The sequence below is a fragment of the Berghia stephanieae genome, chromosome 4 (genome assembly GCF_034508935.2).
Source record: "Berghia stephanieae isolate SIO BIC M18660-M18661 chromosome 4, UCSD_Bste_1.3, whole genome shotgun sequence".
Taxonomy (NCBI): Eukaryota; Metazoa; Mollusca; class Gastropoda; order Nudibranchia; family Aeolidiidae; genus Berghia; species Berghia stephanieae.
Window position 1 is genome coordinate 76,554,975 of NC_088363.1, and position 14,099 is coordinate 76,569,073.

The 14,099-nt window shown below is 37.9% G+C and overlaps 1 protein-coding gene across 1 annotated transcript in view; it reads left to right on the plus strand.

The window, feature by feature from the left end:
• The window catches only part of LOC144971275 (uncharacterized), a 22,192-nt gene extending 17,226 nt beyond the window's left edge, over positions 1-4,966 (plus strand). Inside the window, exons 4-5 of the mRNA XM_078911885.1 lie at positions 674-744; positions 2,343-4,966. Of these exons, the coding sequence (XP_078768011.1) occupies positions 674-744; positions 2,343-4,747 (2,476 nt within the window). The 3' untranslated portion in view covers positions 4,748-4,966. The remainder of the gene's footprint in view (positions 1-673; positions 745-2,342) is intronic.
• The last annotated feature ends 9,133 nt before the right edge of the window (positions 4,967-14,099 follow it).

The window sequence follows — 14,099 nt, forward strand, 5'->3', positions numbered from 1 at the left end:
TCTTCTTCTTCTTCTTCTTCTCTTCTTCCTTCTTCTCTTCTTCTTCTTCTCTTCTTCTTCTTCTTCCTTCTCTTCTTCTTCTTCTTCTTCTCTTCTTCTTCTTCTTCTTCTTCTTTCTTCTTCTCTTCTCTCTTCCCTTCTTTCTTCTTCTTCTTTTCTTCTTCTTCTCTTCTCTTCTCTCTTCTCTTCTTCTTCTCTTCTCTTCTTTTTCTCTTCTTCTTTCTTTTCTTCTCTTCTTCCTCTCTTCTTCTTCTTCTTCTCTTTCTTCTTCTTCTTCTTCTTCTCTTCTCTTCTTTCTTCTCTTTCTTCTTCTTCCTTTCTTCTTCTCTTCTTCTTCCTTCTTCTTCTCTCTTCTCTCTCTCTCTCTTCTCTTCCTCCTTCTCTCCTCTCCTCCCTCCTCCTCTCCTCCTTCCCTCTCTCTCTTCTTTCTCTTCTCTTCTTCTTCTTCTTCTTCTTCTTCTTCTTCTTCTTCTTCTTCTTCTTCTTCTTCTTCTTTGTGATCAAGACTTGAAAAAAAAATCACACTTTGTATCAATAACACGCGTGCCCATCATTGGAATTCAACACGTGAAGGATATGGGTCTTCAACGAATTTTTGTATTTTTTATTGTTTCCTGGTCAATATCGTTCCATTCTTTGATGCTATTAATTTATTGATTTTTCTTCATTTCAGAGCGTGGGTTGTTCATAATCACTCAAACATATTCTACGTTGATTCTCATGAGCTAACAAATGAGAAAAACAGTAAGTCGTTGGAAGATTTTTTTTTTTAATTTAGAACTCCTCCATTCATTTCCAAAATAATAAGGGGGGGGGGGGGGGAGTGTGATGTCAAAAAAAAAAAAAACTTGGTTCCAATTTCATTGGAAGTATAAAACCACTCTTCCGGAAGAATTTGGATGCATACCTTGTGTAATTTATCATCTGGTTTCAGAGTGATGGCATCTTACTTTCTAAATCTAAATATATGCTGGTCGTCAGTAAAGATCATCCACCTCTGTCTTTTACGTTCCACATTCTTAAGAATCTGCCTGTATACCCTGCTACTAAACTAGTTATGCCACCCTATGATTCAATATGAAACCTATTCATATTAGTTATTAGTCTTCCAAATTACTGGTGACATACGCACTTCCAATGAGTTTGGAAGGGGAAGGGTAGAAGGTGTGACATCACGACTTTTCTGTCCAATGGAGTCAAAATATTAGATTTTGACTGCAGCTTTTAAAACTCATTTCATTTTCGCATGGTTAACACTTACACCAGCATTGTTTATTCCATTTCTGAACCAGTTAAATCCGTACTCTGGAAAGAAATGTATTTAATAATTTGGCCAAAAAAATCGTCCTTCAAATTATCAATCGATTTGAATGACCCTCATATTTGCAAACACTCTCAAACCTGAGACTTTGCGAATCCAAGGTTTGAGAATGTTTGCCAATAGGAGGGTCATTCAAATCGATCGATATTTGAAGGACGAGTTTTCTGGCCAAATTTTTAAATACGGTTTGTTTGGGAGGTTTTTTTTTCAGACTATGGCAGTTAACTGGTTGAAGTAGACAAACATATTTTGGGAAGATGGGAACGTAACTATGTAATACCCAGCGCAAAAATTCAATGTGCGTATTGTATCGTTGCAATTTTTTTTATCCCATTCACCTCTTGCATTTTATGTTTCTTATCTCAATAATTTAATAGTTAAATAGCATCAATCGATAAGTTTAACGCATGTCTCGTAACAAAAAAAAAACCCCGGACTTAATCGAGACAGATTGTTGAAGTCCATTTGTCATAAACAGATTTTAATGGTTTTACCCGACCTGAAGATATTGTCAGGTCTGATCACCCAGATTGTTATGGTCTCATTGTTGTAATGGAAATGCTCATAAACCAACGCAAAATACGTAGTGTGCATTGCAACACTGTTAAAACGGGCCCATTATTGCGTCTTAATATTAGACCTGAGGTTCACTTCGGTTTTAACAGACGTGCACACATTTACCAATTGTTTCCTCATAATGTGATTCGTTTCATGATTAATGGTTAATATTGCATTTATCTTAAACGATTTTATCAGTTCAATTATTTATTTACCAATAATAAATAGATTTATTTTGTACATAGATATAGTTTGTAGCTACATATCAAATAAGTCATTTTACTTTTATTGCGTTTACACGTACATCCAATTTGAATATAAATATAACCTTAATATGATGACATAATATTTGAATGTGAGATTATTATGATTTAAAACATTAACGTGATACTAGCTATATCAACACTGCCAACACTTTGAAATATTTTACAATTATAAGATCGTTTACTTTCGTATTTTACAGGTGATGAAGCCCTGGATCTGATCGCGATGTATCAAGCTCTTTTGCATGACACTCAAGCCAACATGGCACAGTTTGAGAACGCATTCACACAGAGGGGAAACATGGGATACCAGATGGACCTAGACGATCCTTTCTCTCCCTTCAACCACCCACCCACCCTTGAGGACTTACTACCAATGAATAGTGACAATGTCATTGGAGGTGGCGGATTTGGTTCTCCGGTTGTTGATAACGGCGCAATTAATTCTGGAATTTTAGATTTTCGTCAGAATAGTATAGGTGGTGAAGGCAAGCGGGTGGGAGATGGCGGTGCAATGAGCAGCTCTGGGAAACTGAGGTCTGATATTGGTGCTTCAAATGGTGGTAGTGAGGAAGATTCCCAGCTAATAAGTATAGGGGAATGGATGAAGTCTAGAGGAGCGGTGGATAGAAATGGTGCAACACAAGGTGGCAATAGAGTATCGAAAGATGATCACATTCTTGTAAATAATCTACTGCTGGTTGGTATTGGTGGAAATCAACAAAATCTGATCAACACAAACGATAAAACGGATAATTTGAATAGCAATGACGACGGTGCTGGAAAAACAAAAATGAGTGCCAATGTGAATAATAATACATTGCCCGAATTAATTGTAGATAGTCAACCCGAAGTTATGGGTGCTAATGGTGGCAGTGATATTATTACTTCAAAAGCTGTGGGTACAAACGCATCAACGCAAAACGTGATCGACAATGCGCATGGTAATTTAGTTGATTCAGGAGTCAATAGCGGGATTAAAGACAAATTACAAAAATCAACGAAAACGATGGGCAATGAAAACAAAAATGGTGATAACTTAATTGCACCACCAGATGAAGATGCTATTAAAATCAGGAAACCAATTGTAGAAAAGGCTGTAGTTGAGCCTGACACAACAAATCCTGGGGTTGTTGATAAGAAGGAAATGGAATTATTGAAAAGCAATTCAGATGGTTCGATGTCTAAGATGGCTTTTGACGATATTGAATCAAAGCCTCGATACCTTCAAAAAAGATCTCTAGCAGACGAAAATCGATTTCAGATTCAAGCAATGGAATCCTCAACAAACTCTCGAGATGTACTTGATATTTTCGGTTCTTCATCATCTTCATCTTCATCATCATCGTCACGATCATCGAATCAACCACCTGCTTGGGCTATGCCGCCACAGATGTCCCAACCTGCCAATCCCAATCAAATGCGACCTCCAAACAGCGCTGCAGGCAACGCACGAAATCCAATGATGAATTCACGGGGAGTTCCAGGCGCTCCAAACAGTCCATTTATGCAACAGGGAAGTAGGAATGCACCAGGAATGCCACCACGGGGAATTAATGGAATGCCAATGAATCCATCAGCAATGCAGCAACAGAGGCCTCCTTTTGGACAACCATCACAGCAAATGCCCTTTTCAAACCAGGGCAGGCAAATGCAGCAGCCGGGTAGTTCATCGATGCGGTTTCCCATGCCAAACCAAAATGGTCAACCAAATCCAATGATGATGGGTTCTTCTCAGCCTTTTCCTATGGGCCCACAAGCTGGTCAAGGGCCCTTTGGATCAAATGGTCCCATGCGAATGCAATTAGGAGATGACGATGGTGATAGTAATCCTTTTGGAGCTGCACCTATGAATCCTTTTCAGAGAATGAACCCTAGTGTTGGCGGCCAGTTCCCTCAACAGCCACCGGGATTTGGAGGAAATCCACAAATGCCAGGAATGATGGGCCCTTCAATGGGCGGATCTATGGGGCCAATGATGGGCAACCAAAATCCCATGATGAGCCAGATGATGAACGGCATGGGAGGCCAGTCTGGATTTCCTGGTTCTCAAATGGGAATGATGCCAGGCGCAGGTGGAGGTATGAACTCACCATATGCCCAGGCGTCCATGGGAATGAATGGTCCGCCTGGATTTTCCTCAAATCCGTTCAGTTCAATGGCAATGTCTTCTATGATGGGTAGAGGTGGAATGAACGGTCAGAATTCTTCTCCTTTTGGATTTGCAAATGCAGCTTCTATGATGGGTGGGGGGATGGGAAATTTTAGGTCCTCATCGGGGCCTTCAGGTATGATGAATCCGTTTATGAACTCTCCCATGGGGATGCAGGGATCGAGTAGGGGTGGTTTCCCTGGCATGATGCCTCCATCCATGCAAGGGATGGGTGGAATGTCAAGGCTGGCTTCAATGTACGGTCCGTCTGGAATGTCTTCGATGGCAAGAATGTCCAGTTTGATGTCAAGGCGCGGAATGGGCGGTTTTGGGGCGCTGTCAGGGATGGGCGGAATGTTTCAAAGGAGTGGAGGCATGCCTGGAATGATGCCAGGAATGATGCCTGGGATGATGTCAGGGTTCATGGGTTCGCGGGGATCAAGGTCAGGTTAGAAATTGGTGATTTAAAAAAAAGATTATAGAGAGGAAGCGGTGGTGAAAGGGTAAGCAAACAGATGTACCAGTATCTGCCATACAAAATACAGTGTATTTAGGAGACTAAAATTAGGTAATTATTAATACGAAAAGAAGCTGAAAAACGTAGGCCTATATAAAATTGTATTTTTATTCCTGATGACATTTTCCAATAAATTGATTGAAATGATTCAATGATTAAGATTCTTTGAGAATTTATATTTATATTAGGGAGTTACTTCGTTATTGGTTGTGTGTTTGTTTTTTAAATTACCAACATTATTCTCCGTTGTGCAGAAACTTAGTGCATTTTGCTAAATAAAACAGTACTTAGAATGCCTAGTTCGAGAAGAGCCTTCTCCGAGAATTGCGATAGTAATTTTTTGGTACATCTCAATGTAAAATTACACAGTTACTAAGAAACGATTTTTTTTTTGGTTCAAACCACTAAAACAATGTTCTAGATTATAAATGCTCTCATAAATAGACCCACTTAATGCTCGTGAGACGTAAATACGAATCTTGTGAACGAGTGCAACGAGACATTCAAGAGTAAAGGATCTACGTCAATTTCTGCAAGTGGATTATTTTTTCCCTTCATAAACGTAACAATAAAACAAGATAGTCTACTCGAGATTTTAAAAAGAAATGGGGATGCCCGAACCATTTTCGCAAATTAACTGCCGCCGCCTGAAAAAAGATCGCGATGTCCCAGGTTTGAGAGTTTTTTGTCAAGATGAGGGTCATTTAAATCGATCGATGTTTGAAGGACGAGTTTTCTGGCCAAATTTTTAAACACATGTTTTTCCAGAGTACGGTAGTTAACTGGTTAATAATAATAAATACTGAGTTTGCGCGACAGGGCGCCAACGGGTCCCGTTAGAGATAGACGACGATTGGGATTGTTTGGAAGCTTTAACCCTTTGCCCACTAGTCATTATGACATCCGAAATGCTATCGCCTTCTACATCTACGCCAGAATAGAAATAGAGGGTGGAGCCTACCATGATATAACATTTTATGGATCCCTAATTTCATCATATCAGTTCTGTCCACTGACAGGTGGGTGGATATCGCTTTCAAGAACTTATGTCCTTATATGAAATCCTGAGTTTTTGACCAATCAACGGATTGCTCTTTTGATAGCTCGCCTGTCAACATGAGTCAGCTCAGCCCTTGATTTATGTAAAGGCATCACAGGCGGTATATGTTGTGTAACTTCAAAGACCACGGTTGACCGAAAGCAATGAATGGAAGCCCTACTGTGGCGTGGAGAACGAGGTCTTGTATGTATAGTTACGTCATATCTCAACGCTCGTGAATTCTTAGTACGGCTGGACTCACAATCAAAACTCGAAATCTGTGTTTTAAACTCTTGAATCAATCGAATTACATCAGTGCGTTCGTCTCATTGAGAAATGAAAAACGATATATAAATCAAGAACATCGACCGGAAAATAAGGAAATTATCATAAAATTATAAAATTTGAGAAAGCTATTTTCAAAATCAAATATATTACAAAAAAGGTTATTTCTCGACCGATTTTTATGAGACAAAGACACTTTTTCTCCACTTTTCAAGCTGATTCCAACAATGAGGTTTTCAAATTTATCGCGATAAGATTATTTGTCATTATTTTTTTTAATACCCAATTGACTGCTCAGGAAATGAATACGTAATCCTTGGCGGCTAGCGAGTAGGTGTTAAACTTTTTCTTACCCTTTCCCACGCAGACGCACACACACACACACACACACACACACAGACTGAACACACAATGTATGTCTTTCACTTCTGGCCAAAGTTGCCTTATTACAACTTAGACTCGAATGATAACAGCGAGTAGGGTGTCAGATTAAACTTCAGTTTTAAAGGTCTAATTCAATTCACACCGTAATAAATCATAATAATGATCATTCTTGATATATTAGAGCATTAAAATATTTAATTCACATTACTATAAATATATTTTAAATATATGTATTTTGTAATTATTTTAGCGACGATACGAACCCCTTTTAATCGTCGAGCCGAACGATAGGATGCTAGACGACGATAAGTCTGTGTGTGTGTGTGTGTGTGTGTGTGTGTGCGTGTGTGTGTGTGTGTGTGCGTCTATTTGGGAAAGGGTAAGCAAAATTTAACACCTACTCGCTAGCCGCCAAGGATTACGTATTCATTTCCTGAGCAGTCAATTGGGTATTAAAAAAAAATAATGACAAATAATCTTATCGCGATAAATTTGAAAACCTCATTGTTGGAATCAGCTTGGAAAATGGAGAAAAATTGTCTTTGTCTCATAAAAATCGGTCTAGAAATAACCTTTTTTGTAATAGATTTGATTTTGAAAACAGCTTTCTCAAATTTTATAATTTTATGATAATTTCCTTGTTTCCCGGTCGATGTTCTTGATTTATATATCGTTTTCATTTCTCAATGAGACGAACGCACTGATGTAACTCGATTGATTCAAGAGTTTAAAACACATATTTCATGTTTTGATTGTGAGTCCAGCCGTACTAAGAATTCACGAGCGTTGAGATATGACGTAACTATACATACAAGACCTCGTTCTCCACGCCACAGTAGGGCTTCCATTCATCGCTTTCCGTCAACCGTGGTCTTTGAAGTTACACAACATATACCCCCTGTGATGCCTGTACATAAATCAAGGGTTGAGCTGACTCATTTTGACAAGCGAGCTATCAAAAGAGCAATCGTTGATTGGTCAAAAACTCAGAATTTCATATAAGGACACAAGTTCTGGAAAGCGATATCTACCCACCTGTCAGTGGACAGAACTGATATGACGAAATTAGGGCTCCATAAAATGTTATATCATGGTAGGCTCCACCCTCTATTTCTGTTCTGGCGTAGATGTCGAAGGCGATAGCATTTCGGATGTCATAATGACTAGTGGGCAAAGGGTTAAAGCTTCCAAACAATCCCAATCGTCGTCTATCTCTAATCGGCCCCGTTAGAGCCCCGATGCGCAATCTGTCTAATATTACTCTCAAACATCTTTGTCAGTGCCTGTGATTCTACGCTTTATATCGTTTCAATGCACCAGTAGAACTTGGTAGAACTCAGCATTGACATAAGTCGATACAAAACGAACACTGTATAAGTAAAGATATCAAATACTGAAGAATGGAGTCACTAGCCTTGTGATGAAAATCCACTGTTTAATTCGGCAACGTTGTAGGGAATAGGAGGAACGGAATTTACGTCAATCAGCTCTTTGTTATTATATTTAGTTAGCATATTAGCGATAAGTTCTCAGTAAATTATGACACTCAAGACTATAAACGTGCAAGGTTACACACAGTTTTGAGATTGTGTAACTATGTTTAATTTGGCTGGTGGATGTTGTGAGTATTTTACCTAATCACAAAACATCAATACATTTTTCAGATTTGTATACGGAATTGTAATATACATTATTTTGTTTTCCATTATTGCATTTCAGTTTTCTCACATTTCTTCTATTATTATGATGCTACTAGCTACTATTTTCCAACCTATGATAAACAGTCAACAGAGCTATTGCTAAGAGTATTTTTTTAAAATTAAAAAAAAAAAAAAAAAGAAAAGAAAAAAATAACACAAAATGATTTTTTTATCGTTGTCAACATTATATTATCAATACTACTTTTGCTATTATAACTACTGCTGCTGCTGGTGGTGGTTGTGGTGTCGTTGTTGCTACCGCTATAAGTACTACCAATATTGTTTGGAGGGGGGTGTTTGTTTGTTTGTTTGTTTTTGGGGGGGGGGGTTGTTTTTTGTTCAGACATGATAGCAAATTTTAAAAAGTTAATACTTGGTTGTCGTTTCTCAGTATTAGTACTTCTACGACAGAGAACGATAAAAACTTACGATCAGCAGCTTGTACTAATGGGCAAACGACAGGTCCTTAGTTGCAGGTCTGATATGTGGTCTAGTGGTATGACACTCGCTTTCGGATCGGAAGTTCCTGGGTTCGAGCCTCGCTCGGTGCATAGTTATGTCCGGTGTAAAATGAGCACCTGGCCGTTAACATCGTTGTCGCTGTCGGAAAAAAAATTTAAGATCGCCTAACAGGTGTCGTGTTTCGTTGCGTTCTATATGTTACTTGTTGCTGTTGGTCAGGGACCCCTTGTAAAGCGCTTTATAAAATCTCGTAATTAAAGATTTGGCTAGGAAACTCGTCCTTCAAATATTGATCGATTGAAATGACCCTCATCTTGGCTAATACTCTCAAACCTGGGACCTCGCCTATGAGGAGGAGGAGGAGGAGGAGGAGGTGATGGTGGTGGCGCGGACTAGGAGTGGGAGAAGAAGAAAAGAAGAAGATGATGAAACAAACAAAAATGTGAGCTTTCGTATAGGGCAATATCATAGCGACTTACTAAGGGTTCCTAACCTGCAACAACACTTATCTACGCGGAGGACGAGACATTACCCCTGTAACTGTAATGGTGATGTTAAAATTGTTTTTTTCGGTAGAGACAGCGCTGTTATTGGCCAGGTACTCATTTTACACTTGAGTACAGTGATAGTAAGTATGTGAGTAAAGATCATTTTCAACTTTGCGCTGCCTGAAGCGAAACTTGAATCAGGTACCTACCAATCCAATAGTTTGACTTAGTCCTCTTCGCTACTTGTGGAACATATCTACTTTGGCCATCTTTCTTTTTTTTTTTTTTAAACCTCAGGAATGAGAACATCTAATCTTCACTTTGCCAGTTTAGTTTTATATTCTTCTTATACATAGATTACACTAAACCTCGTCATAGGCCATCTTTTTGGTAGCCTCCCCGGTGAGGCCTGTCATTTTCATTTCTTCTGACAGTGAGCGCCTCCATGTCTGTTTTGAGGGTTCCACTCAAGGGATTGGCGGGTGACATTGCTCCCTGGTCTTCTTAGTGTATGACCGACCGACCCATCCCCATTTCCTCCTCCTGCTTTGCGGTCCAATATCACAAAGGAGGAGGAGGAGGAGGGGGGCGTGGAGGATAAGAAGGAGGTGGAGGGGGAGAAGGAGGAGGAGGTGGAGGAGGTTTGTTTGTTTTTAAGGGTTTTACGGCACTTGCGATACATTAAGTTCATTTCAGCGCCAGTAAAAAGGAAGAAAATGGGATATTAAAAAATTCTAGATTACAATTAAAGAAATGTAAGACAAAGGGGAATAGTACAAATAGGGAACGGATTTAGATTCCAAGAGCATACCACCAATTTGCTTAGTTTGAGACCACATAAAAGTCTCATCCAGACAAAAGGACAAGATCCGATTAAGATTACGTGGAGCACGTTCCATTTGAAATGCTTACATTATACATTCAAACCTACAAATATAACAATACGTAACAAAGAGATGATTTACAAGGGAAAAAATATCATCTCCAAAATCTAACACTATGCATTTGACTGTTTCCCTCTCAGCCAAGGACTCTGGCCAGAACCAGGACAATACCAAGTAATCCCTTTCCAAGACAAAGACAGAAAACAACTGGGGAAACAGATATAGGGGATAGAAAATACAGCGTGACCTCCTGCCCACTATGGGAGGCCAAAGACCCCACCCAGGGAGAAGGAAGAGGAAAAGGAGTAGGAGGAGGAGGAGGAAGAACTGAAGAAGAAGAAGAAGAAGAAGAAGAAGAAGAAGAAGAAGAAGAAGAAGAAGAAGAAGAAGAAGAAGAAGGAGAAGAAGAAGAATCTCAAAAAATATTATTTCCCCATGTAAAAGATTGACAAAATTAAATTAAGACCGTACGTATAATATCATAAAGAACAGTCACTCAGACTTTCAACATTGAAGATATGGGGGATAACAATAGAAGACACAGTAAGTGACTCCCTGACTACTATGGGAAACCGCGAGTGAAATTTCAACAAAATTACCAAAATTATCAATTTAAAAACAAACAAAAAATACACATTGATATGAATTAATCAATGTATAACAATTCATTTTTTAATAGTTTTTCAATAAAAATATTATTTTTGATAAGTTGTGTTTAAACACTTTTCTTCACATTAAAAATAAATTCCGGATACATTTTCCCATTTTTCTCAGTATGAATTTCTCATAATTTTCCCCCTTCATAAATACATAAAACTCCGTGATGGCCCAACCTATTTCTGTAAAATTTCACAAGCTAGTAAATATATTGAAAAATACAGGCGTTGGTTGTTTTTTTTTTTTTGTGGGGGGGGGGGGGGGGGGTCTTCTTTTTGGGGATATATGGTATCCATTAAAAGCTTGTATAGATAGTTCGAAGATGACGTCATTCAGGTCTTTGTTATTGTTTTTTGCCATCCGCGTTTATGAGTAATGCTCACTGAACTGTATTAACCCGACTATAAACGTCCATGGATACACACAGTTTTGTGTGTTGGTCTGTTATACTTCCGGATGGCAATGTTATGAGCTTCTTAGCCAAGCCCAAGCGCATACTATCTATAATTATAGGAAAACATAACACTAAATATCATCTTAACTCAAACAAACAAAAACAAAAAAGTAAAATTAATCTTTCTTAATACAAATAAATTTTAAAAAAACAAAATTTAAAAAAAATATATATATATATAGTTTTTTTTTAATTAATAAATTTAAAAAAAAATTTTTTTAAATAATAATAATAATAATAAAAGTGCCTATTCAACTGTATGAAAAAAATAAACTACAAGAAGATCATTTAGAAGTATATAAAGCATTTGACCGCAATGTAAATTGAAGATAAAAATACAATAAAATATTTAGAGAAAACATTTGTTCATTTGACCTTTGACTATGAGTCTATGACATGAAATATAGTTTGAGATTGTTATCCCTACCAAAACCATCAGATCCTTGTTCATATAGTTTCATATATATATACATTGAATAAAAAAATGTTATCATTTCTTAAATTGTCTAGGTCATAAATTTAAAAAAAAAAACAACAACAAACAAAAAAAACTTGAGATTTTATATAGCACAATATCCACTAAACGTGCTCAAAGCGCTTTAAAAGGGGTCCAGAGTAAACAGCAATACTTAACATGTAGGAAGAGACATGACACCTGTTAGGCGATATTGCAATATTTTATCAGACAGATAAAATGCTGTCAATTGCCAGGTACTTATTTTACACCTGTGTACAGTGAGAATGTGAGTAAAGATCCTTTTCCAAGGACTCAAATATGCGCTGCTCAGGACTTGAACCCAGGACCTCCAATCTGAAGGTGAGTGTCATACAACTAGACCACATAGCCGCACAAAAAAATGAATGGTAATGATAATTATGTATACAATGAAGTAAAATAATTTGCATGTCTACCTTTTTTTTTTTCGGAGTCTTCAAAATGAAGTCAAAAACAAAAACACAAGCAAATAAAAAATGGTAAAAATCAAGAGTATCAAAAATTCAGATATGACCAGCATGCACAATTCACTTCTGACTGATTCTTTCACCAAAATAAACCACAACAGAAACGCAAAAATCAATTCAAAATAAATGTATAATAACAGTTGAATCTCATTTACCAAATTAAAAAATCTAAAATGTGAATAATATTTCATAATAATAGATATTATGTTGCTGAGTAAAGCTCAAACCAAAACCGTAATTGCAGGGTAAACTATGTCATAAAAAATTTAACATTATTAATGTGTTCATGAACAATATTTTAAGCACAATTTCACGAGTATTTGACAACTGCAAGAGCAAAATATTGATCCCATTGCAAACCAAGTGACAAGTCACAATATCAAAAGTAAAAATTTAGATGGTGAGTTGATGTTAGGAAAAAATATAAATACAAGAAAAAAATCACATACAGCATGAGCTAAATGGATGAGAATGATGGAATATTTAATCCTATTGATGTTAAGGCATACAGTAACTTCAGACATTTACTTTCATCTATATTAATACGGTTATTTGCCAGAACTCCTTTTCACAAACTTCCCTTGCTTCTTCCAAATCATCAAAGTAGAAACCAAAGAAACCAAAGAGATTCTCTAATGGAGACTGGCAGACATTCAACACATGAAGACTGAGATAAACACTTTTGCTCACTCATTTCTAACCAACTATGACAAAAACACAAGCGTTGAAATATCATGGAGTTGTATAGGAATAGGAATATCATCCATAATAAGGGATAACATCCCAATTGTATCACACAATGTAGACTGCTAAGTTTTTGGGGGGGGGTTTTTAAGTGATGGTTAAAGTTGCATACTTACGGATGTATAATTTTGAACACACTGGAGACTATTATTATTATTATAATTTATGGACAGATTGTTTCTTCATAATAAATAACGGTACCCCATTCATGAAAAAAATAAATGTAATCAGAGCAGCCCAGTAGTAACTGACTATATTACTGCATCAGAGCTGCAAATTCAAATTTCAATTTACAGATGTAGGTTTGGGGGGGGGGGGGGGGGGGGTATTTTGTGCTCTTTTTTTTCTTTTTCTTTATTTGGGGGGGGGGGGGCGGGGGGAATTGAGTTTATTTATGTATATATACACTTACCCAAGAGAGTAGTACCAGTTAGAATTAGTGCCGCGCTGAAGATCGGTCTGGACCGCGGTCCGACGGTCTTTTAGCTGTGAACCGAAGACCGGTCCCAGAGGGGAAGACCGGCGACGGTCCTCACTTCTTATCACCTTTCAACTAGTGCGGGGCGGTCCTTGCAAGGACCACGGTCCTACGGTCTCGCGCCATAGCCTACTACTTCCCCAGCGATTCGTTGCTTCGGTTGCCTATCTTCCACCAATCACCACCCATCCCACTTAATTAATCGCACCCACCCCCCTTTGCCATACACTAAACGACACAGACGACCATACAGGCAGACGACCACCAACCTCCACTCCGCAAACCGCCCTTTCGTGTGTGAGATGGGGGGAACAGGAGGCGCACGCCTTGGACGATTCCATTATACGGGGTAAATTTCAAAATTTACTACACCATAATGATCGCAATGACAATGATCTATGGTGAAGGCATGACCCCTCTTCTCTAATGGGTTATTGTTTGAAATGTATGTGACTACAAAAGATGTGTGTGTTTGTGTGTGGGTGTGTGTGTCGAACCTAGCAAGTAGCAAATCCGATTTTTTGTTTTCTTTTGTCCATCTCTTGTCACCACTCCTTTCTATCGCAGTGTTGTCATTTAAAATAATACAATAATATTAAAATTTCGTTTGGTGTTTTTACTAATCAAATAATATGAGTTTCATTAGTTTCTTCCTTCCAAAAAACCCAGTTATAACGTCTGAATTTTAAAAAAGTCCAATAGAATATTTGGGGACCCCGATAGCTCAGTTGATAGAGCACTCTCTTTATA